This window comes from Anoplolepis gracilipes, chromosome 6, assembly GCF_047496725.1.
Source record: "Anoplolepis gracilipes chromosome 6, ASM4749672v1, whole genome shotgun sequence".
NCBI lineage: Eukaryota > Metazoa > Arthropoda > Insecta > Hymenoptera > Formicidae > Anoplolepis > Anoplolepis gracilipes.
In genome coordinates, this window is record NC_132975.1 from 3,667,506 (window position 1) to 3,691,614 (window position 24,109).

Sequence of the window (24,109 nt, forward strand, 5' to 3'; positions counted from 1 at the left end):
CAACTCATTTTCCAAGAAATGACGATATATTTTGCCATTTAAACGAGGCGGTAAGAAATAAGGACCAATCTAAAAATTGAAAAAAAGAATTAAAAAAAGAAATTTTCCATAACTTATTAATTATAATAAGTAAATTTATTACTTACGATTCGGTTCCTTATCATTCCTGCCTACACATTTATCGCCCAGCGATACTGAAAATTCGTCTCCCGAACGGCGTGCGGATTTTCTTCCGCCCATAATAAAAAATTGTGACTATTGAAAATCCCGTTCGGTGTAAAAGTCGCTTCATCAGTCCAAAGAATGCGATCGGGGAAAAAATTATTCCGCTGACACTGAGCGAGAAACCCTATGTGTGTTTTGCCAAATATTAATATTTATTTTTTTTAATAGAGCAAAAGCGTTAAATAAAGATAATAAAAATACCTTCACAATAATAGACGCGCTGTTCTTCGTCTCTCGGCAAAAGTTGTTGCACTCGCTGATAATGATACGGGTGCAATCCGTTTTGACGTAGAGTACGGTGCACTACGTATCGCGAGAGACCGAGTGTTTCAGCCGCACGACGCACGCTGTTCGTGGGGTTTTCTTTGAACGCTCGCAGGATTCTCTCTTGTTCATTAACACGGATGTGCAATGGTGCACCGGCGTTCCGTCGATTTAACATGACACTTCCGGTTTCTCGTAAGCGTTGAAGACATCTCGTTATTGTCTTCTGATCCGGATGTCGTTCACGCTCGGGGAATCGTTCCGCGTAAACGCGAACCGCGGCACTAGCATTTTCTCCGCCTATTCCGTACGCGATTATCATGTCTGCATACTCTTATGCGGTATACTCTGCCATTTTTTTATAATTTCAAGATTCTCTTGAAAAAAGAACTGTACTCTTCAAATGCTGGGCACACTTCTGAAGCAACGAATAACAAGTTCAACAAAAAATTCGAAAACAAGTGAACGCTGCGTTTGTTGAAAAAAGTGAACGCTGCGTTTAACAGCGTTTAAAAAAAAGGAAATATTATTTAGTAAAGCATATTTCAAAAGGTATACGCACACTAGCATTCAGAGATATATATATACACGCAAATCCATATAAGTTAATATATTTTTTAAGTTAATTTTATATTTCAACATGTAAATCTACATGGAAGACTTTCTCTTAGTGTAATTAATGAAAAAGTAATAATCTAAAAGCATAACGTATGACAAGTATTACTACTATATCTACAGGGTGTCCGGTAACGAAAACGGTCTCGAAAACGAAACGTCTCTGAAAAAAATGTTTCGAACCAAAGTTGTAGGGTTTTGAGGAGGACATAAGATGTTACCATTGGTTTGACCTTGAATTTTCATTTAAGGGTCATGTGAAGGTCATGTCATTTTTTTAATGGAACACTATATATTATTGCATATTCTTGTAGCTTATCTCGAATGCTTTCCAAAACACTAAAATGTTTTTTCATTAAATACTTTTCGAGTTATAAGGCTTCAAAGTTGCAATATTTTGACATAAAATACAAGATATTTCGTAAAATATTCATTTCTCAATTATCTTACTTTAATACTTTTATACACAGAATAATGAGACAAATCAATTGGTATAAAGAAAACACATAGTTATCTTTAAGAAAAAAATCTGAATTTGCAACTAGCAGTTATACATTTTTACTTTAACATAATTATGTGTTTTAATTACGCCAATTGATTTGTCTCAATATTCTGTGCATAAAAGTATTAAGGTAAGATAATCGAAAAATGAATATTTTACGAGATATCTTGTATTTTATGTCAAAATATTGCAACTTTGAAGTCTTACAACTCGAAAAGTGTTTAATAAAAAAACATTTTATTATAATGTTTTGAAAAGCTCTCAAAATAAGCTACAAGAATATGCAATAATATATAGGGTGTTCCATTTAAAAAAAATCGACGTGACCTTCATATAACCTTCAAATGAAAATTCAAGGTCAAACCAATGGTACCATCTTATGTCCTCCTCAAAACCCTACAACTTTGGTTCAAAATATTTTTCTCAGAGACGTTTTGTTTTCGAGATATTTGACCGTTTCTATACTTTTCTAACACCCTGTATATTTTAATGAAGAGAATTTCAGCTTCTATTTAGAAAATCAATATATATAGTAATCTAATGATTGCAATTTTATGATTTCTTTACTGATAAGAGTCAGTATTATTTTGTTAATACTTCTATGTAAGCAAGCAATATCCAATTTAATAGCTATATAATACTTTGCTTGATTAAATATTTTATTAAGCTGAATTTGAGATATATACATATATCTCATAGCATGTATTAATATTTCTAGCGGTATATTTATATTTTGAGAAATTTAATTTGAAATTTTTTTGGCAGGACGTCACATCTCTAGTCCCTTTACTCATTCCAGCTTAAGATCACACATTTCAATCAATCCCGGTTGAGCCCCCAATTTTTCAGTATGTTACGTCCAGGCCCGTGGAAAGGATGGGTCAGAGGAAGGGCGTAAAAGGAACTGTTCCGATGTCAAAAGTCTTATCGACGAGTGACTCGGTCGAGTGAGCTGCAGGTTGGCAAACAGGTAAACGACGGGTATCGTTATTATTACTCTGTTATGTGAACGCTCTCTCGGTAGTCCCTTTTTGGTAAGAGAATCGAATCTCTTTTACGCGGGACGGGACCAAGTGTGATTTTTCGCGTGGAGAGAATGAGGGAGTTACATAAATTTACCGATTATTTAATATTTATTTTAACATTTATTCAATTAATTCCTAACGTTATACATTATAATATTATTGATATCGACCTTAAAATTATTTGTATGAGTGTGTGTGTGTTTGTGTGTGTGGATCGCGGGTGTTACATAAGTACGGAGGTCATCAACCAGAAAAGAAGGGGAATGAGTGCGATTCTAAAGATTTTATTCTGGTTGGTATTTGTTACAATAGTTTATAATAAAAAAAATAATAAAGATTTGCGAAAAGTGTAATGTGTATTATGGTGCGATTTCGACGTCCTCGAAGATGCTATCTATAAGGTTGAGGAGAGCGGAACATAAATGTAAGCTTCAATTCTAAAGAGAGCAGCGCGAAGGTGTCAGGATCTGCTGGAGAGTACTTCAAAGAGAAGTCGGGTAATTCTATCGTGTGGTTCGACGAATTATCCGAGAGGATCACGGACGAGGAATCGGAAAAAGTTGGAGGAGACGACGGCGGTGAGTCATCGGATATATCGATGATCGAAGGTGAAAGGGGTACGGGGGAATATGATGGGGAAGGAAAATCTATTTCAGGGTAACTATGGGTAGATGGGAAAAGTGTCTTCAACGGAGTGGAACAGCGCGAGTACTGCGAAGAAAAAGGGGGAGAATCAAAACTGTTGGTTTCGCTCACGGTCGTGTCGTCCGATTATGGTCTCGGTTAGCTCGCGAGAATCGGCGGGTCGGCGCGACTTTAGGCACTTAATAAAAGAACAGGGTTGAATAAAGAGAAAAGAACGATGAAGAATGAGCGAGAGTAACTGTGCCCAATAAATCTAACGCTGTACTATCGACTGATTTGAATTTTTGTGAGTCTGTAATGCGCGAGTCTTCCCTTTTTATATTAAATCTTGAGGGCGTGTTAACAATTTTGGGCGGGAGTATTTTTGAGATTTTGACGTGTAAAAAGCTGTCGTTCGGTGAGATCCTTCTCCTCTTTATTTTTGATTGTTGCTGATTGGTGAGCTCTGTACGGCCTCTTAGGAAATTTGGTGATTCTTTATTTGGTTATCTCTTAGGATTATGTTTTTTATCCATTTATTTATTTAGGGGATCTCGCTATCGATCCTTTTCGGTCATTTCTTTGAACATCGATTTCAATGTTTAAAACATTTTTTCGTTCCGCCGCCCTTTTATGACTGGTCGGGCAATTATTGCTTCATATTTATAGGAGGTAAAGACGTGGAGCTGACAGTGCGTAGCGGCATTATTTGTTTCTTTCTTAAGATTATGCAGCTGTGTTTGTCTATTTATTCATTTAGAGGATCTCACTATCGGTCCTTTTCTGTCGTTTCTTTTGACATCGTTTTCAATGTTTAAAATATTTTTCGTCGCACGATCCTTTTTGTGATTAGTCGGGCGATTATTGTTTCATCTTTATAGGAGGTGAAGGCGTGGAGCTGACAGTGCGTAGCGGCATTATTTGTTTCTTTCTTAAAATTATGCAGCTGTGTTTGTCTATTTATTCATTTAGAGGATCTCACTATTGGTCCTTTCCTGTCGTTTCTTTTGACATCGTTTTCAATGTTTAAAATATTTTTCGTCACGTGATCCTTTTTGTGACCGATCGGACGATTATTGTTTCATTTTCGTGGGAGGAAAAATGTGAAGCCGACAGGACGTAACAGTTGAAACACCTTATATACATAGGAGGTACCAATTTCAACACACTTTAATTTTTTAAAAATTATGCGAAATATTGAAATTTTATTTATGTTGCAATATTCTATAGTTTAAACAAGAGAAACATATTTAGATAAAATTTAAACTTAAATAATTGTGTATATAAAAAATATATAGCTACTTATCGTACAAATTCATATTATCTTATAATCAAACTTGTGCTTTCTTTACACCAATTGATTCCTTATTATTTTGTGCACAGAAGATAAATAAAAAAAATAAAATAAAAAATGAATATTTTACGATATTTCATAGTTTATGTAAAAATTATGTCAATTATAATCTTTAAAATTATTAAATTTTAAAATAATCTTTACTATATTTTTTTACGCAAAATATTACGAGAAATTGATTTATACAAACAAAAATTAGATTAATTCTATTTTTAAAAAATTAAATTATCTTTACTTTGATGTTGGCATCTATATTCAAAATCAAATCTTTCTTTTATCAAGATATGTCCCTCTACTCATTCCTATACAGTCCCAGAACAACCTTCCGTAAAATGACGAATTCCTGACGCAATTTTAAGACAATTTTTTCTTTACTAAAATTTGATTTGAAGCGTAGTTTTTGAGTTATAAACAAAAATAGTTAGCAAATCCCACGTCGAATATAGAAAGCAGGCAGGAGCGGCGCGGCGCACCGCGAGCGCGGGCACAGCTGACCGTCCGACGAGTGATTACCGCCGCATGAGTCTCTATTTTATCTTATAACATAAAATTATGCTTTAAATAAAATTTTGGTAAAGAAGAAAATGTCTTATAATTACGTCAGAAATAAGTGTTCCTTAAAATAACGTCGGACGCTGCGATCAGCTGATTGCTACACGCGATGTGTCTCTCAGCTGAGCCGGAAAATCAATATATTGATCGGTCTGAAGTTGTCGACGACAATGTCGATGACAATCGAAGGAGCGTCGCCGTCGCGGAGACGGTTATTTCTCTCTTTCTCTCACTCACTCTGTCCCTTTCTTTTACGCACACACTCAGCATACACACATCGCGTGTAGCAATCAGCTGATTGCATCATCCGACGGTCAGCGATCCGGAACAATTTTTGGTCATTAAACGTTATTTTAAGGAACACTTATTCCTGACGTAATTATAAGACATTTTCTTCTTTACCAAAATTTTATTTAAAGCATAATTTTATGTTATAAGATAAAATAGTTAGCGACTCATGCGGCGGTAATCACTCGTCGGACGGTCAGCTGCGCCCGCGCTCGCGGTGCGCCGCGCCGCTCCTGCCTGCCTTTTATACTCGACGTGTGATTTGCTAACTATTTTTGCTTATAACTCAAAAACTACGCTTCAAATCAAATTTTGGTAAAGGAAAAATTGTCTTAGAATTGTGTCAGAAATACGTCATTTTACGGACGGAGGGTTGTTCTGGGACACCCTGTATACCACATAACTTGTTGAAAATAGAATTTTATATCTCAAAATAATTTCAAAGAAATATATAATATCATAATATTGTTCATTTGCTACAACAATTCAAAATTTGTTTATTTTGAATTATTGGTACAGAAAAAACAGTTTTCATTTATACATACTTTTAACTTGTAGAATGATAATTTTTTCCATTATATTATTCACAATGTTATTGCACCAATATGACATTTCATGCAGTAGAATATTTTAAATGTAATATCGTTTGTCAAAACCATTCAAATTCTAAAAAATCATTATTTTTCTGTTGCAACAAATGAGCGATATAAATACTCAAAGAAATATTATAAAAATGTTTAATAAGACTTACCTAAAAAAGTATTATTATAATTTTTTTCCAACAATTCGAATAATCTTACAATTAGAGACACAAAAATTTCTAGAAATATGTAATTTATAGTAGGAGTAAACAAGAGATTAACTGAAAAAAATATATATTATTAAAAAATGTAAATTTTTAGAAAGATTGATAAAAATAAGAAGAAAAATAAAAAAATTTAAACAAAAAAATATATAATATCGTTCATTACTACAACAGTGACCAATTCAAAACTTGTTTATTTTGAATTATTGGTACAGAAAGAACAGTCTTCATTTATACTTTTTAATTGTAGAATGACAACTTTATTCATAATGTTATTGCACTAATATGATATTCCATACAGTATAATATCTTAAATGTAATATCTTTTGTTAAAACTTTAAAACTCTAAAAAATTATTATTTTAAATTATGTCGTTGTTGCAACAAATGAACAATATAAATACTCAGAGAAATTCTATAAAAATGTTTAATAAGGCTTACCTAGAGAGGCGTTATTACAATTCTTTTTTAACAATTCGAGTAACCTTACAATTAGAGACACGAAAATCTTTAGAAATATGTAATTTATAGTAGGAGTAAGCAAGAGAATAACTGAAAAAAATATTATATATTATTAAAAAATATAAATTTTTAGCAAAATTGATAAAAAATAGAAAGAAAAATAAAAAAAAGGAAAAAATTTTTTAAAAGTCGACAAAGATATATATATATATTTATAATATATATATGTATATATATTTATTTATTAATTAATTTATATATATATATATACTTACCATTTAATTATTATTCAATCAAATCAATTATTCACAAATATAATATTAATATTTTTTAATTGACGAAAATCATGTATCACTCAATAAACTTTGATTGATACAAAGTGATGCACAGAGTACGTATCGAAAAAACTAAATTGCGAAGAAAACAACATGCGTATCACGCGATAAAAGAAACCTACATAAATTAATTTACATAAATAAATTTTAAGTTTTAATTAAATAAAAAAGAAAAAGAGAAAAATATTATTATGTTCAATTCATGAACGTATCACAAAAGATAAAATAAAAATAAAAATATAATAGTAATTAATATAATAACAATTAGTTTTCTGTTATTATATTTTTTAATACAAAATATACATAATATTAAACAAATAAACATTTATTATGGTAATATCATTATTAAAAAACATATGTACTTATATGTAGTATATATTATATGTAATAATTACATACTTATATACTTAAATAAATATCAAAAAGGTTATAATTTTTTAAATTTTTATTTAAAACTATACAATTTATAATCTATGAAATTTTCATTAGAGATAACTTATTAATAGTAGCGATGAATCTCTCTTTTTTATTTATTTTTTTATTTATTTACTTTTTTTATTTCTAATTTTTCTTTTTAATTTTTTTTACACACACACACATATATATATATATATATATACATACATACATACATACACATATACATATATACATATGTAGATACAAATATATTATACAATACATATAACATATATATAATATAAGATTTTATCATATTCTTTTGTTACGTCCAGACTCGAAAAAAAAGAAAAGAAAGAGATAATGAAAGGACAGAACTTACCCTTGTCGAAACGCGTAAAACCTTAACGCTTTCGACTCGAACGAACTGTACAAGGCCGGACCTGGTCAAAGACCTCGAGAGTCTCTTTTACTAGGTCAGTAGGCCGTTCGTTCGGTGGTCCCCTTTTGATAAAGTAAGTTAATCCCTGTTACGCGGGACGGGACCTTGTGCGATCTGGGAGTCAGGGAATGTGTTAGAAAGGATTAATAAATTTGATTAGAATTTTTAATATTTTAAATTTTTAGTCATTTATTAAGTAAAAATCAAATATATATATATGTATAAGATTCAAAAAATTAGCATTTTAATTAAATTAATTAATCTTATTAATTACTTAAGTGTGTGTGTGCGTGTGTGTTTGCGGGTGTTACATTAGTTCGGAGGGACGTCAGTCAGGTAAATTGGAAATGGAAAAATAAAAAGGATTTGTTACCTGACTGGTATTTATACAATAGTATTTAAATTCTAAGGGAAGGGGCAGGAAAAGAATTATGCTTCTTCGAAGGTAATCGTGGAAGGAGGGAATTTCTTCCAGAGAGCCTCTATCGGAACGACGAGGGGATATTTAAGACCGGGGAGGAACCATGGAATAACGGATCCCGGCAGGTTGGTTGCAAGGATGGAGTGCAATGTTGTCAAATCAACAGGACTAGGCCCGATTGTATACGAGCCTTTTGAGAGGGGATGTCGGATCCTTGGGAGATTATTTATTAAATATTGGATAGGATCTTGAGGTGGAGGACGAGGAGGTTGTTGGTGTTTAGAATTTTCGGCGTGACTCGCGTTTTCTTTCTCGAGGTCTACGACGACCTCGGCAATGTCACGGAGGGCCTCCCAAATTTCATCCGATTCCTCTTGAGAATCAGGTGAATTGCGGGGGGAAGATGGGGGTGAATCTCCCAGGACGATGGTAGAGGCTGATGAGGGTGGACGCGGAGGGGGTTCGGAAGTAGAAGGAGTTTTGTTAGAAGGTCCCGGTAAATCGAGAGACGATGGGGAGGGTTGCTCGTGCGAGGATGATACTACTGGATGTGAAAGGGGAGGGGGGTCGATGGGGGTGCGAGGAGAAGGGTCAAGTGAGAGGGGTGGTTTCAGCTCTCTTGAATGAGGAAGGGGGGGATGGGACTCTGCGTGTGTGTGTGATGACTGTTCGCGGAAAATTTGACCCTTTAATTCTATCTTAAGATTAGAAATATTGTTCTTAAAATTATAATTTGCTGTCGCCTGAGCCAAACTCTTCGGGCACGTCGGTTCTTACGGTTGCGGAGACGTTTCGCTTTAGCCTTTAGGCGTTTCGGATGAACGGGCTCCACTATGAACCCACACAAATGTTTCAGAAAATTTATCGTTTATTTTCGGTGAGACAGTTCTAATTAGTACAATTTATAATGTTCTTAATATAATTTAAGTCAGGAAATTATATTATTTAAAATGCATAATATAGAGAGGAGAGAGCAGGGCGAAGGAGAAAGAAGCGGAGAAAAAAGAAAGAAAGAAAGGAAATAAATAAAAAAAAAGGAATAGCACAAAAGGAAAGAGGTAATGAATAAATTGTAATAAATAATTAAAGGACCAGAGGAAAAATGGAATTCTGGAGAAATTTGCTTCCATAGAGAAAATTGAAAGAATTTGCAGGTTCTGCCTAATTATATTTTGTACCGGTACACGAGATACCGGTTCCGCAAAATACACAGGTACCCGCAGAGAAATAGAAAGACCTTGCAAGTTCAACCTAGTTATATTTCGTACCAGTACTCGAAATACTGGTTCCGTAAAATACACAGGTACTTGCAGAGAAAATAAAAAGAATTTGCAAATTCGACCTAGTTATATTTTGTACCAGTACACGAGATACCGGTGCCGCAAAATACACAGGTACTTGCAAGAAAATAGAAAGGCTATGTGAAAATGAAGAGGATGGGAAATAAACATAAACGAAAAGGGGAGTTAATTATAATGACAAAGGTAAAATGAGGAGTATCTGATCAAACAGTAATAATAAAATGAAGAACAACAAAAATAAAGAACTGTCTGCGTACGCTGTTGGTTTTAAAATGACCTCGGCAGTGGATTTAGCGGCGTCGGGTTGAATTTCACAGGTGCCCCTGGTTAGCGATAAAATTTTTCGTGTTGAATGGCACAATCACTTACAATGTTCAATACTCTTTATTATTTTAAACTTTTAATTCGCACGCAACCACTTACAATGTTTGACGTCTTTTATTGTTTAAATTTTTAATTCGCACTACACAGAGAGTCTGTGTTAAATATTAGGCGAACCACTCGTCACGGAATTGGAAGTATTAATATTCGAACTTGTTAACACCCGAAGGGTTAAACGTTGAGATCGAGGATCGATTCCGCGTCTCGAAGCCGAGGTAGAAGAAAATAGTTCGTACCGTACGAGTAATAGTGATGGAGATGATGATGAATATACTGATACTGATTCTGATACCGAAAAGAACTGAAAAACTGATGTCGCGGCGCATTGCTTCCGCATTATATACTAAGATTCGTACCTCCTCTCCATTGGACAATTGGACAAATTAGAATTTTAATTAACGCCCCCTTATACTTAGGGAGTGTTTCCTTCGACTTCGAGTCTCAAAAATTTCTTCTCTATTGGTTCAAGAGATTTTTCCATTTGGCCAATGAGGAGTTTGATACCGTCAGAGTCGCTTATCGCTATTTAAAAATTTATAATAAACAGCTGTCACTTTAGGTAGTCCGTCAGGCGAGCTCTCTTATCAAATGCTTCTTAGGTTTTCGTCGCCGTTTCAAATTTATGATTGCAGTTCTAAACAACTGCCTCGAGTTACGGCGACTCTGTTTTATTTAAAATTCTTTTGAAATTTAGAGAGCCGTTCGAATGTTTATTCTTTATTTGATTTCTAAGACTTCTTGTCTTATTTATAGTTGGTCTCGCCTTATGGAGGTTTGTTAAAATTTTTATTATCCACGTAACGTAATATTCGTGGAGTGCGACTAGACAGCTCTCACGGTTTGATATTCCCGTAGAGAGTTCTTAGAATCATTATCTTTGATTGTTTATACATTCCTCTCGAAAAGAAAGAATCATGAAGTCTACCGGACGTAACACTTTTCTTTTTTGCTTTTCTCTCTCTCTCTTTCTCTCTCTCTCTCTCTTTTCCTTTTTTCTTTCATATATTTTCTTTGTCATCTTTAATTTAAATAAAGCATCTTTTTACCTTTTCTTTATCTTTCTTAATTTTGACTATTCTTCATCTCTTTTCTAGTTGTAAATATTAAAGTTGATAAATAAATATCAAAGAGATTATATTTTTTTTAATTTTTATTTAAAATTATACTATTTGTGTAATCTATGAAATTTTTATTAGAAATAACTATTAATGGGAGCGATAAATATAATCAAGTCAATATCTCATAATCCAGATAGCACAAGGATATCCATTGTATATCCAATGAACATCCGCTTTTGGACATTAGGATATCCATAGAAAGTCCAAGTAAGGTCCGTCGGACATTCGATGAACGTCCATAAGATGTACATTTGTCACAACTTTGTACGTACACAGAATGTCCGCAATATACCCAATTTTGGATTTATTATGGACTGATTTTGGATATAACTTTGAATTGTAAATTGTAATTAGAAAAACAACAATTAAGTGACCTTTTTTAATTTTTATTTATTTAGTATAAATATAATTTTTTGTGTTAAAAATATTTAACACAAACAAAATATTTAACATAAAATATATAAATTTTAATAAACTGGTATATAAACTATATAGGTGCAACTATATACATATATATATATATATATATCTAACTATATTACACATAACTTGTCACATGTATCAGCTGGCCAACAATATGTCATATCGTTTTAATTTGATTATTCATCATCAGTACATATTCGGTTTGTTAATTTTTTTTCACTTGCATCGAATCTTTCCTTTGCTCTTCGTAGCCATTTTTGTATAGACTCTTCTATATCCTTTCTTGTAAACAACGCGTTGTATGCTTCTCCTGCAGCTGAAACAAAATATATATCGAGCAATAATAAAAATGTTTTTAAATTAATTATTTATTTTTAGAGATTTTCGACTTATTATTGCGTTTTGAATTGTTCATTTTATTTCATATACATTGTGTGCTTTATCAAGATTTGTAGGCTTTCTGATATACGTATATTCTACAGTATCAGAGAGATTATCAGATTTGATAAAGCAAACTTCTTTATAAAACGTCAATAAATAAATAAGCAATTCAAAATCTAGAAAAATGGAAGACCGTGAAAAGACCGTGAAAACTTTCAATTTTTAAATTAATTATTTAGACATTAATTACTTACCCATTAACATTTCCGTTAAAAAAATTTCAATTCATGAAATTTTTTTTTCTGTTTCTTTCCAAACCAACTATATTGTTTGGTCAGTTTGTTATTTAAAAGTTGGTTTAAATTTCGTTTTATGAATTCGTATGAATGTTTGCCACCAATACGCGATGCTTGTGTTACCTGCAATGCATTTATATTAACTTTTATATTATCTCATATTATCTTATAATTTGATTTTAATTTCTTAATTATATGTATATAAAAGTTTAAAATAATTATGTGTGTGTGTGTGTGTGTATTTTATGTTGAATATTTTAATCTTTTAATATTTAATATAAAAATAATACATTACCGATATTTCAAAATTAGCTTGATTTTTTAAATATTACTCAACTTCTTCTAATTGTTCTTCCATTTTTAACGGGAGCTTAAAAGAAGAAAAAATTGATTCCTGTCTTTGAATGCTGTTAGTTTCATTTAATCCTATATTTTTCAAGTCTCGTATGTCTTCGCATGCTTGCCACAATTGCGCCTTGAAGTAATTTTGTTGTCGAATTATTTCTTTAAAATATATTTCTGGAAAAATAATTATTATAAATAATTTTGTATAACACATATACACGATGAGTTAAAGATAAAATGTATACTATTTTTATTTTGCATTTTAACGTGTGTTGGACAAAGCTTGCAAGTATATTTCGTAGAATTAATTAATTGAAAATTATTATTTTCTTTTCCTCGATCAACAAAATTATCTTTGAAATAATTGTGCTGTGTAGCAACCTGCTGTTGGCCTGTAATTTTCAATAGTTTTTATAAAATAATTAGTAGAAATTACTACATATTTGTGTGTGTGTGTGTGCGTGTGCGTGTGCGTGTGTATGTGTGTGTGTCAACATTATTTACACATAATATCGCATCATTTTGTAGTTAACTATTAATTGTTAATAATTGAATACCTATTATACAATTGGGCTTTCTCCTAATTAAAGACGGACTATTTTAAGAAGACTCTACAGGATATGATTCAGTTGTGTTATTTCCTGCGTTAGCTATTACCGCAACTTCTTCATTATCGTTATTATTTTTCCTTGACTTGTAATTATCTATATAAACATTTAAATATTTAAATTAGAACGTAAAACATTTGTTTGGAAATAACGAAATGTTTGGAAAAAGAGAATGTATATATACATATCATATACAAGTATGAACAAAATTCTCAAAAAGTTAGTTTAAAATAAACTTCTTTAATAATTTCATGACAATTAAATAATTATTTCCGAAAACTTAAATATACGAATACGTTTTATTATTATTATAATAAATAAATATTTTTTCATGTTTACATAAAATATATAAAGATATATTTTAATATTTAATATTTTTTAATATTATAATGTCAATAATAAGTGCAACGCATATGTGGAATGGCAAACATTTAAACTTTTATTTTTTGTACATATAATATCATTTTGTAATTAACTATTAATTGTAAATAATTGAACATACCATATATACGATTAGGCTTTCTCACAATCAAAGATAGATTATTTTGGAAAGACTCTTCATAATAGGATTCTGTAAACGTGTTATTTCCTGCGTCATCTGTTATTGGTTCATCATCAATTTCATTACTTTTTTTTGAGTTGTAATTGTCTATATAAAGATTTAAATATTTAAATTAGAACGTAAAATATTTGTTAGGAAATAATGTAAAATGCTTGAAAAAGAGAATATAATATATATACATGATATCACATACAAGTATAAGCGCAAAATCCTCGAAAAATTAGATTAAAATAAACTTTTTTATATATATTCTTAATATAATAATTTCATAACTATTAAATAAGTAATTAAATAAATAATAATTTGCAAAAATTTAAATATATACAGTATACGTTTTATTAATTATATTAATTATTAATATTTTATAATATTAAATAAACCTTTCAAAAGAGGAGACGTTGGCAGTAACCTATAACTGAATTCATCTTCTTCTGAAGAAGAAAGCTGCCTTTTTTTAATTATTCTTTTTTTTGTTCACCAGCTGACATTTCAGAATTTAAATCAGACGTGCTTTCGGCTTTTTTACATTTTTCTCGAGCCGTTATGTAATTCTCTAAGAAAAACAAACAAATATTCAATTTATATAAATATATAACAACTAACTATGAATTGCTTGGTAAATATAATACACGTTTTTTGTAATTAAAAAATCCTGAATAACAAGTTAACAAATATATACAAATATAATTTCAAGTACCGTAAGTGCTATTTCGGAAAATGGTCACTTCATATAAAGGCCAGTTCATATCTGGTTCTTCATTTTTATGTATTGCTTGTATTACTTTACCACGTTGAAATAATGGCCAGAAACAATGTTTGTTATGAATCCACGAAGATGGTACGGCTTCAACTGAATTTTCGTCAGTGAACTTTACCACAGTCCACGATGGCATTTTTACTAAAAAACTTAACAAGAGCAGCATACAAATTGAATAGAAGAGAAAAAGAAAGAAAGAGAGGAAAGGGGGAGAGATAGAGAGAAGGAGGGAGGAAGGGAGAACAGTAGAGAGAGAGAGAAAGGGAGAGAGAGAGAGAGAGAGAGAGAGAGAGGGAGAGAGAGAGAGAGAGAGAGAGAGAGAGAGAGAGAGAGAGAAGAGAGAGGGAGAGAGAAAGAGAAGGCGAGGGAGAAAGAGAGAAGAGGGAGAGAGAGAGAGAGAGAGAGAGAGAGAGAGAGAGAGAAAGTACAATTAATTATAAATTAATTCGAATGTAAAAGGGGAAGCACAATATACTGATTTTTATATTTTAATTTTAAACATTTATATGCAATTTGCTCTAAGTTCCACATCTGTAAATTTCCAAGATTATCGACTAAATAAATGCCCAATTTAGATGATATTGCAAGGTTCAGAATAAAAATCATTGAGTGACTTATATTTATGTCCAATTACAAAAATATCTTTATTATTTGAAACAAAATTTTTTATAATTATAAATAGCTCCGTCAGTTAAAGAACAACAATTATTAGGTTCGTCCGTCTTTAAAGAGTAGTTTTTAAAAGTAACTTTAGTGAATTGTTTGCATGTTTGAAAATCTGAATGTGAATTTAAATTATTGATGAGTGGACCGTTAAAATGCGGATTGTGAAGTTTATTATTAATTATTTTTAAATTTTTATTATCATTAGCACAAAAATTTTGCTCACGTATTCGACAAACAATTTGTTCCAATACTTTATCATTTTTACGAATCATTTTTAAAATTGACTGCAAATAATTTTCAAATGGAAAAGCGCTAAATTCCTGCAGAGTTCCAAATTTTATTACGTCATCATGAAGATGCAATAAGTTGTGAATATTACTCGATGCATTTTCTTTGCCATAAAAATGATGAAGGTTTTTACAAAATATTCTAATAATGACTTAGCATAATTTGAATAACAGCTCATATGTTTAGAATTTGACAAAATTGTAACAGCTACGTGTAAAGTTAAAAAATTAATATATTTATCATAATTAAGAGTAGATTTCAAAACAATAGGTCCCGTATATAACAAAAATGTTCTGAGTTCAGTTGCTTTCCACCTTTTACATTCAAATAAGGAGCGCGTTTTCCGGTTAATTTCGTATGGTATATTAAGCTTTAATTTCTAACATTTTCGATATTTCATGCATTTCATTAAATGATAGTTTAGATCGGGGTGTACCAAAGCACCATAAGTTAACAATTAATTTTCTGACAACTCCCAGATAAAGCAAATGCATTGGATCTGATGGAAAATCTTCAACCATATCTATTGTAGAAATTGGTTCTAAGATAGATGTACCTGTATGATGTTCTCTTTGTGATTTTAGTCTAAAATCATTATTTGTTCTTAAAGAAAACTATTTAAATATAGATAGTATACTCGATCATGAATATATTCTCCTTTTGCAATACATTTTGGACATGAATAATAACCGGAATGACCCTTCGTAAATGTAATAAAAGATTTAGCAGGTATGTCGCATATAAAAGCATTATTTTTAAATGGATAAGTATGATTATTAATTTTTATACCATGAGTTGTCAAAATAATTGCTTCGTCTATGAAATCTTTCAAAAAAAGATTTGCATCTGCAGGCTTTTCCTTCCCGTAATAAATTCCAACAATATTAACTTCATTATAATTTTCAACTAAATTACATAAAATAGGATATACTTGACTACTTGAACTTTTAAATAAAGGAAGATCATCAATATTAATATTAATTTTGATACATTGCAAATGTTTAACAGAATACCGCGACAAAAGTTGCTTGACACAATTACTTAAACCGAAATGATAACACTGCCCTGATCTTACATTTTGTACATTTACTTTTTTGGGAGTTTTTAACAAGCTATGAGCATTTAAAGGTAATGCCGGATTTAGGTTTTAAACGTGTTAATAATTCATTTAGTGCAACATGAGAAATACGATTTCTTAGAACCCATTCTTGAAGCCACGAAACAAAATTAGACAAATCATCGACGAGATTATCAGATGTAGGAGACTTAACAATGTTAATTACTTCATTGATATCAAAATTGCTATTATTTATATTCTCATTTTCTAAAACATTGTTACTTTCTTCAGAATAATTAGAATTATTAATAGAATTAATAGAATTAATAGAATTATTAGAATTCATAAAATTAATAAAATTTATTTGCTCAAGATTGTCCAAATCGTCGTTTAATTGATAATTATTACTATAGATATTCTGCCTTAATAAAAAATTATTTGATACATCATTCGTACTATTGCATAATGAAATATTACTACTTGAAATACAGGATGCGCTTCCAAATGAAGCTGAATTACAAATGTTCTGCATAATGCTAACTGTTGAATCTATCATCTCTTTAGCTCGTCAATAATATTGTCGTTTTATTTTTGGCATTTTTAAAAATAATAAATATTATATTATTACCTTTATCAATCCTCTCTCTTTCAGAACTTCTATTTAATCTATTGAAAAGATATATCTTCCTTTAAACGAACGTCGATCAAACCTACTGAAAAATAATTAGAAAATATTATATTTTAATTACGAATTTGTTTTAAATTAAGCAATCAATATTTTTATAACAATTATAAACAATGTTTAACAATTAAGATATGAAGATTATTTTTATAAAGATTTTTTTATGTTTAATTATAATCTTGAAATGAAATTGTTAGATATATTTTTTATGATTTTGTATAACATTTGTGTAAAATTAAGAAACTATGAAATTTTATCTTCGATACACATTTAAATCGTTATAAACATTTATTAAACAATAATAATATAATAGTCAATATATTTCATTAAAAATTTATTAATAATCTTTTTTTTTACAGCTTGTTGAGCGGACATTACATTCCAAGTATGTGTTTGCTCAACAAATTGTTCTTTCAATTCAATAAAGAACCTAGTAAACACAGATATAATGTTGTATCAATATATGTTACATGCATATTCATTGCAATTCCTAAATATAACATTAGATATAACATTAATAATGTAACATATGTTTTACATCAAAATTTATGTTGTAGTTAATATGATATATGCTATATCATATTAACAGCTTTGAAACATTACATTTCAAGTTTATAAATGTTCGCTCAACAAATCTTTCTTAAGCTTCAATAAACTGAGAACTCAATAAACACATGCGAGTTTGTACTTTTAAGAAATTAGTTATTTACCTCAAATATGAGTTTCTCAATATAAGCACAGATATTTATCTTTTCTAATTATTTTTTAATAGTTCTGAAAATCATCATCTGCAAGTATTGCTAATAACAGAAGTTTTAATAGTAAAGATTAATAATAAACAGGTAAGAATTATATAAAGTAGATTATTATATACCTATAATCTTTTTTTGCTGCAGCTTTAAAACATTACATTTCAAGTTTATAAGTGTTCGCTCAACAAATCTTTCTTTTGCTTCAATAAAACTGAGAACTCAGTAAATACAGATATTGTTGTATAAACGTGTACGTTACATGCATATTCTTTGCAATTTCTTAAATATAACATTATATATAACATTAGTAATATATGTTACATTTAAAGCTGCAGCAAAAAAAAATTATAGTTATATAATAATCTACTTTATATATTTCTTACCTGTATTATTAATCTTTGCTATCAGAACTTTTGTTATTAGCAATACTTGTAGATGATGATTTTCAGAACTACTGAAAAATAATTAGAAAAGATATAAATATCTGTGCTTATAATATTAAGAAATTCATATTTGAGGTGAATAACTAATTTCTTAAAAGTACCAACTCGCATCTAACCTCGCAACAACGTGTATTAATGTAATTTAATAAAATGTGGACACGTAACAATTAACAGAACGAATAAGATTATTGTTAATAATAAGAAGTTTTTACATATATTAATAAAAGTACACTTACATTTTCTTGTTGAATCAGTCTCTCTCTTTGAAAATAACCACTTTCTTATGACGAATATTCTAGATCTAGACTTTAGCACACGCGCACATATAATAACAAAAAAAACAAAAGAATTCATAGAGTCGTATGCTTTTTGTCTTGGCGCGAAATATATACGATACGACGACACAGCGCACATGCGCGTTAACTTTATCATTTTGATCAAGGGCTGCGTTCAGCAGAGAAAGCAAATCAGTGCGCGCTTAGTGATTCTTTATTGTGATTGGTTCTTGCATTTAGATCTTTGTTGGATCTAAGTGCAGAAACCAATCACAATAAAGAATCACTAAGCGCGCACTGATTTGCTTTCTCTACTGAACGCAGCCAATATGATAAATAAATATGTTAATAATTATATATGTAATGCTCCACATAACTATAATGTATACATAAGTAATTAAAATAATTAATAAATAATTAAACACGAAATATATATATAGCATATATATATATTATAGCGATTGATTTGTTTAACATGAATATTTTATATACTTTTTAACTAATATTAAAAATTAATGTATATTAGAAAAATTGCTCTAATAATATTAAATATATGATAAACATATAACAAATATTAAATAAAAAATCATAAAAATAAAAGATCCAAATGCGAACATAAACGGTATATCCAAAAGATGTGACTAACAGGATATCCATTTTAATTCCAAAAACGGATATTCCTTAAATGTCCATTTTATATTCATGGACGTACGGATATAAAATGGACTTAAAAAGGAGATCCCTGGAACATCCAGTGCTATCTGGGAAGTTTACTATACAAAAATAATTTTTTAGAAGAATACTTAAGAAACATAATTTCATTTATGTATTATTTGCACAAAGTTTTTATACAAGTTATTAAAATATATTATTATATCATATAATAGTATTAATATATTATATACATATATATTAAATATATAATATTTTAATTATTATAAGTTAGAAATTAAAATCGCTAGTATTTAATTATAAACAACGGATTTCATAAAACTGTTTTTTTTTCTAGTTTTATGATCATTTTATGACCATTAGAATATTATGAAAAAAGAGATTTTAAGCGCCGACGTTCGGCAGCTTTGTACCCTTGCGGAAAATCTCCCATAAAACTGGAGCAAAATATCTTCCATAATTTTTAGGCAAAGAACTGCAACTGCAAGATGTTTATCTTTGTAGTTTATTTATAGTCGGGGGACATTTTAGAAACCATAAAAGTGTTTTTTTTTCTTTTTTTTTTTCTAATTTTTTATAATCATTTTATGACCATTAGAATATTATGGAAAAAGAGATTTTAAGCGCCGACGTTCGGCAGCTTTGTACCCTTGCGGAAAATCTCCCATAAAACTGGAACAAAATATCTTCCATAATTTTTAAGGAAAGAATGCAACGCACCAGCGCCAACATTCGGCTGCTCGAATTTGAGAATCTGTCTCCGCGTTAAAACGTATTCAACAGTCGTCGAGTGTCTTTCGATTTAGTGCTAAAATGAATATAGAAGATGTGATTGTCATCGAAGACAATGAAGACAATGAAGATGTGGTTATCATCGACGACAGCGATGAAGAAGTGGAAATAGTGAATGACTCTGATTATGAGAGTGATCCGGAAGACTATTTAAATGAACAAGTAGTGCCGTTAGTGCGTAAGATTTACGAATTATAACTGAACGGCAGGAAATGTGTAACATCATATTTTATTACGAAGTAAAAAAGTATGACAACGACGAGGAAAATAGTGAAAAATTTTGTTCGGGATGTTTCATCGAAGTTCAAGATTCATATACACAAGGTAAAATTGTGTATAAACATGAAACAGGACAATATATTTATCACGGTTGGAACTCGTGTAATAATTGTGGACACTCACTGTGCCAAGTAATAGCATGTAGTGTGTGCCGTTTTTGTGCGCAGCAATAAACTTTTGTAGACATTTGCTAGGATTAAGTGCTGTGAAAAATGGTGACCATAAAACTATTGAATGCGGTGGTGAAGTTTCAACGAAATCGCGAACTTGACATAAAAAATTCCTCAACAGTGATCTTTAAACTACAAAGTTATATATGGACGAATGAAAACAACAGACTAAGGGGAAAGCCTTGCGAGAATTGCTGTTTACCAGGCGGAAATCGGCAAGCATGTCCTGAGCAGTTACAAGAAATCCATCGGGAAATCCGTCAACATATCGATAACATGTTGTATCTACAACATGTTATCGACAATGATCCAGATTCTGATACTGATTCTGATCAGTAATTGTAAGTAATCCTTAATGTGTAAGTATTCTTTTTCAAATTATGAAAATATTAATAAATTTTTTTTTTTTCTGTTATGCAGGAGCCCTACCTGGACGCCACCACGACCGCCCGGTCATCCCCTCCAGCGCCTCGCAGCAGCAGTCGCCGTCGTGCCGTACCGCTCGACCATCGGCGTGCAATCTTTTATATATTTTTTTTTTTTTATATCTTTTTCTTTTTATTTTTATTTTTAAATTCACACACACACACACACACACACACACAGATTTTTGTAAATAAACACACACACTTTTTAAATAAAAAAAAATTATGTTAAAACACATATAATTGCTTGCTTGCGCTTCCTTCATCTATCCCATCCTTCTTCCTTCATATACTAGATATAATTAGATATAATAACTTAATATTTTAATATAAAAAGAAAAAAAATAATAAAAAGGAAGAAAAAAATAATAAAAAGGAAAAAAAAATAATAAAAAGAAAAAAGAAAAAAAATTATAAAAAGGAAAAAAAAATAATAAAAAGAAAAAAGAAAAAAAATTATAAAAAGAAAAAAGAAAAATAATTACTGTTTGCGTTCTCGCTTTCCTTCACCTCGCGCTATCTCTTTCTTTCCTAGCGTTTACTCTCTCGCTCTCCTTCGCCTCGCGCTATCTCTTTCTTTCCTAGCGTTTACTCTCTCGCTCTCCTTCGCCTCGCGCTATCTCTTTCTTTCCTAGCGTTTACTCTCTCGCTTTCCTTCACCTCGCGCTATCTCTTTCTTTCCTAGCGTTTACTCTCTCGCTCTCCTTCGCCTCGCGCTATTTCTTTCTTTCCTAGCGCTTACTCTCTCGCGGTCCCTAGCTTCGCATCTCCCTTCCCAGCATGACGTCATTCCCCGCAACGAGCTACATATGAGAACTGGGACTGTTTACGGGTGGGAGGAAGCACGGATGGGAAATGCGTGCGAGTAAATTATATCATGATTTAAATTTAAAAAAACTTTATTCTTCTCTTTTATATATATATTTTTTTTTTTTTTATTACATATTGTGACTAAAAACTAAAGCTACCAGTTTGCAATCGACGAGTTGATGTTTATTGAAGGCGTCGCTGGCGCATATTACATTTGACACTTTTTTATTATCCGTTATAGTGGACGCGATATTGGAGAATTGTGTAAACTTAGTATCGACTGTCTCGGTGATTCTAACCAATCGATCAAAGGTTACATCGATGCATTGATCGAGATTAAACATACGGTGTAACGTCGGTTCAATCATCATCATGCGTACGTTTAAAGATTCGAGATTTATAAGTTTAGTATCGTTAATCGTATGAACTCGCACTGTTAGCGGTCCAACGCTTATAAAATTATAGGTATCTTTAGAGTCCTTTCGCAGTAAATCGTGAATATTGCGACGTTGCTCGTAGAGTCCCTTCCACGTTTCGAGAGATAATACCAGTTCCTTTCCTTGATGATCTCCTATGACAATTTCCACGTAACTCGGTGTACCCACGTTGATACCAATTTCAAGGAATTTGAATTCCGTGGTTGTCAATGCGTATCGTCTACTTAGTATACGAATCGCACGACGCTTCAACGAAATGCTGTAGAAAAATAAAATTAAAAAAAATTAGTTTAAAAACAATTTGTGAAAAAATAGAAAGAAGTTAAACAAAAACTTACTTGTCACATTTGTTCTCAAACAATGGAGTTTCATAACGATTCGGTACGTAATTATTCACGCTTCTGCTGGGGCCGCCACTGCTTCTTTCGACGTAGTACATATTTCCAGATTTCAAAAGTGGACCACTTTCACGAACGGTTAACGCAACACTGACCGTATGAAGAATCAAATATACGTGACATCCCGTTTTTCAAAGTAGTGGGAGATTAGTGGTAAATGTGGTGGGAGATTCTAGAATACTTTAGTGCTCTGAAATTTTTAGAAGGGAGAGAGAGACGATACTCGGATAAAAAGAATTCTTAAATGACTCGTGAGGGAGGGAGGGAGGGAGGGAATGAGGAGGGGGAATAAGAAATAAAACATATTAGTGTTTAAATATTTTATTTTTCCAAATCTTGCAATTCTTTCTGGCGTTGCGACCACCAGTTAAATATTTTGAATACATTTTGTAATGCACAATTCTTAACATGTTTTTCACATCGTATAGTATTTTTAACATCTAGATTATTTAGAGATTCGATATCGTCGTAATCAGCATCCAAGGTCTCAATGATTAAATTTTCTCTCGCATCGTCGCCGAGCATATTAGCAAGCCATTCTCGTTTCTGGCATCCTTTAACGTATACGATACACTGCATTTTATCATCTTCTTCTTCAACTACAGCTGTTGTAATCAATCGTTTCGCCATGCTGTACGCAACGATTCCATCCTCCCATTGTAGTCCATGATGATTCGCCATCAACCATGAAGCTTGACACTTTTCGGATTTTGTAAGGAGATGCCATGGTATAGGACTCCGAAAAATGTAGTGTGCGAGAACAGTTCCTCTTCTCAGCACCGCCACCTCCTTTGCGATGAATTTATTCGAAACGACAAATCCTTGCAGATCGACAAACGTTGGTACAGACATGATGAGATCTCTTTTCGTCAGTTAAGAAGAATGACAACCATCTCGTAACACTCGGATTTATATCCAGCTTTCCCTCTCTCTAAATTATTGTCGCAAACACTTAGGTAATTTTGCGCACAACGTTGGTCAACGGGTTGTACTGGATTACGCGATCGTGTATGATGAGACAGTACGCAGTCGTATTATTAGCCACATTCTCCTTACACTCAAATTCCAATCGCACATCCACGGTTGCACTCTTGACCGATTCGTTTTGTCGAGAACAATCGATGATCACAAACGAACCGTACTGTAGAAACAGTGAGACAGTGAGACTCGGTTCGAGGTACTCGTATCCGTAATAGTTTTTGCAGAAACGCGCGTACGTGTCGTACAGAATCGACCATCTGTTTTTATCGAAATCCAGATTCATGTCATCGTACGGATAACATTCCGAGTTCAGATAGAGTTTCACGTTTGTTAATTTACAGTCGTCGAATTTACTCGCATCTTCGGACATAACATTCTTCCGGCCTGTCTGCAGAGCAAAGATAACGTATCGTGGTTTCTCCAGCCGAGTCGCGGTCTTAATGGCCCACGAATGTTTGGTTGTACGCTGCAACAGCGGAAACTCGTACAGATCCCACG

At 31.5% G+C, this 24,109-nt stretch overlaps 1 protein-coding gene, 2 long non-coding RNA genes and 1 pseudogene across 5 annotated transcripts in view; 1 reads left to right on the forward strand and 3 right to left on the reverse strand.

Annotated features, from left to right (window-relative positions):
• Nucleotides 1-4,496, forward strand: part of LOC140667268 (uncharacterized) — a 95,149-nt gene extending 90,653 nt beyond the window's left edge. Inside the window, exon 6 of the long non-coding RNA XR_012046973.1 lies at nucleotides 2,372-4,496. This is a non-coding gene — a long non-coding RNA (uncharacterized lncRNA). The remainder of the gene's footprint in view (nucleotides 1-2,371) is intronic.
• A 7,098-nt stretch (nucleotides 4,497-11,594) lies between these two features.
• LOC140666965 (uncharacterized) lies at nucleotides 11,595-13,810 on the reverse strand. 3 transcript variants are annotated; one of them, XR_012046883.1, is made up of 6 exons: nucleotides 13,668-13,810; nucleotides 13,115-13,261; nucleotides 12,803-12,949; nucleotides 12,508-12,731; nucleotides 12,171-12,335; nucleotides 11,595-11,851 (listed from the first exon to the last, which is right to left on the reverse strand). It is a non-coding gene; the product is annotated as an uncharacterized lncRNA (long non-coding RNA). The 3 variants fall into 3 exon arrangements; XR_012046884.1 differs by lacking the exon at nucleotides 12,803-12,949; XR_012046882.1 differs by having other exon boundaries at nucleotides 12,803-13,261.
• Nucleotides 13,811-14,081: 271 nt separating this feature from the next.
• LOC140667205 (uncharacterized) lies at nucleotides 14,082-14,767 on the reverse strand (annotated as a pseudogene).
• Nucleotides 14,768-21,638: 6,871 nt separating this feature from the next.
• Nucleotides 21,639-23,730, reverse strand: LOC140666806 (uncharacterized). Its single transcript, XM_072894353.1, has 2 exons — nucleotides 22,571-23,730; nucleotides 21,639-22,491 (listed from the first exon to the last, which is right to left on the reverse strand). The coding sequence occupies exons 1-2, from the start codon at nucleotides 22,669-22,671 to the stop codon at nucleotides 21,924-21,926; spliced, it is 669 nt and encodes a 222-aa protein (XP_072750454.1). The 5' UTR covers nucleotides 22,672-23,730; the 3' UTR covers nucleotides 21,639-21,923.
• Nucleotides 23,731-24,109: the final 379 nt, after the last annotated feature.

Excerpts from the sequence above, each read along its gene's own strand:
- LOC140666806 (XM_072894353.1), bottom strand. The coding sequence starts at position 22,671 with ATGTACTACGTCGAAAGAAGCAGTGGCGGCCCCAGCAGAAGCGTGAAT. Across the intron at positions 22,492-22,570 it reads TTTGAGAACAAATGTGACAA|CATTTCGTTGAAGCGTCGTG; the intron begins GTAAGTTTTTGT and ends ATTTTTCTACAG.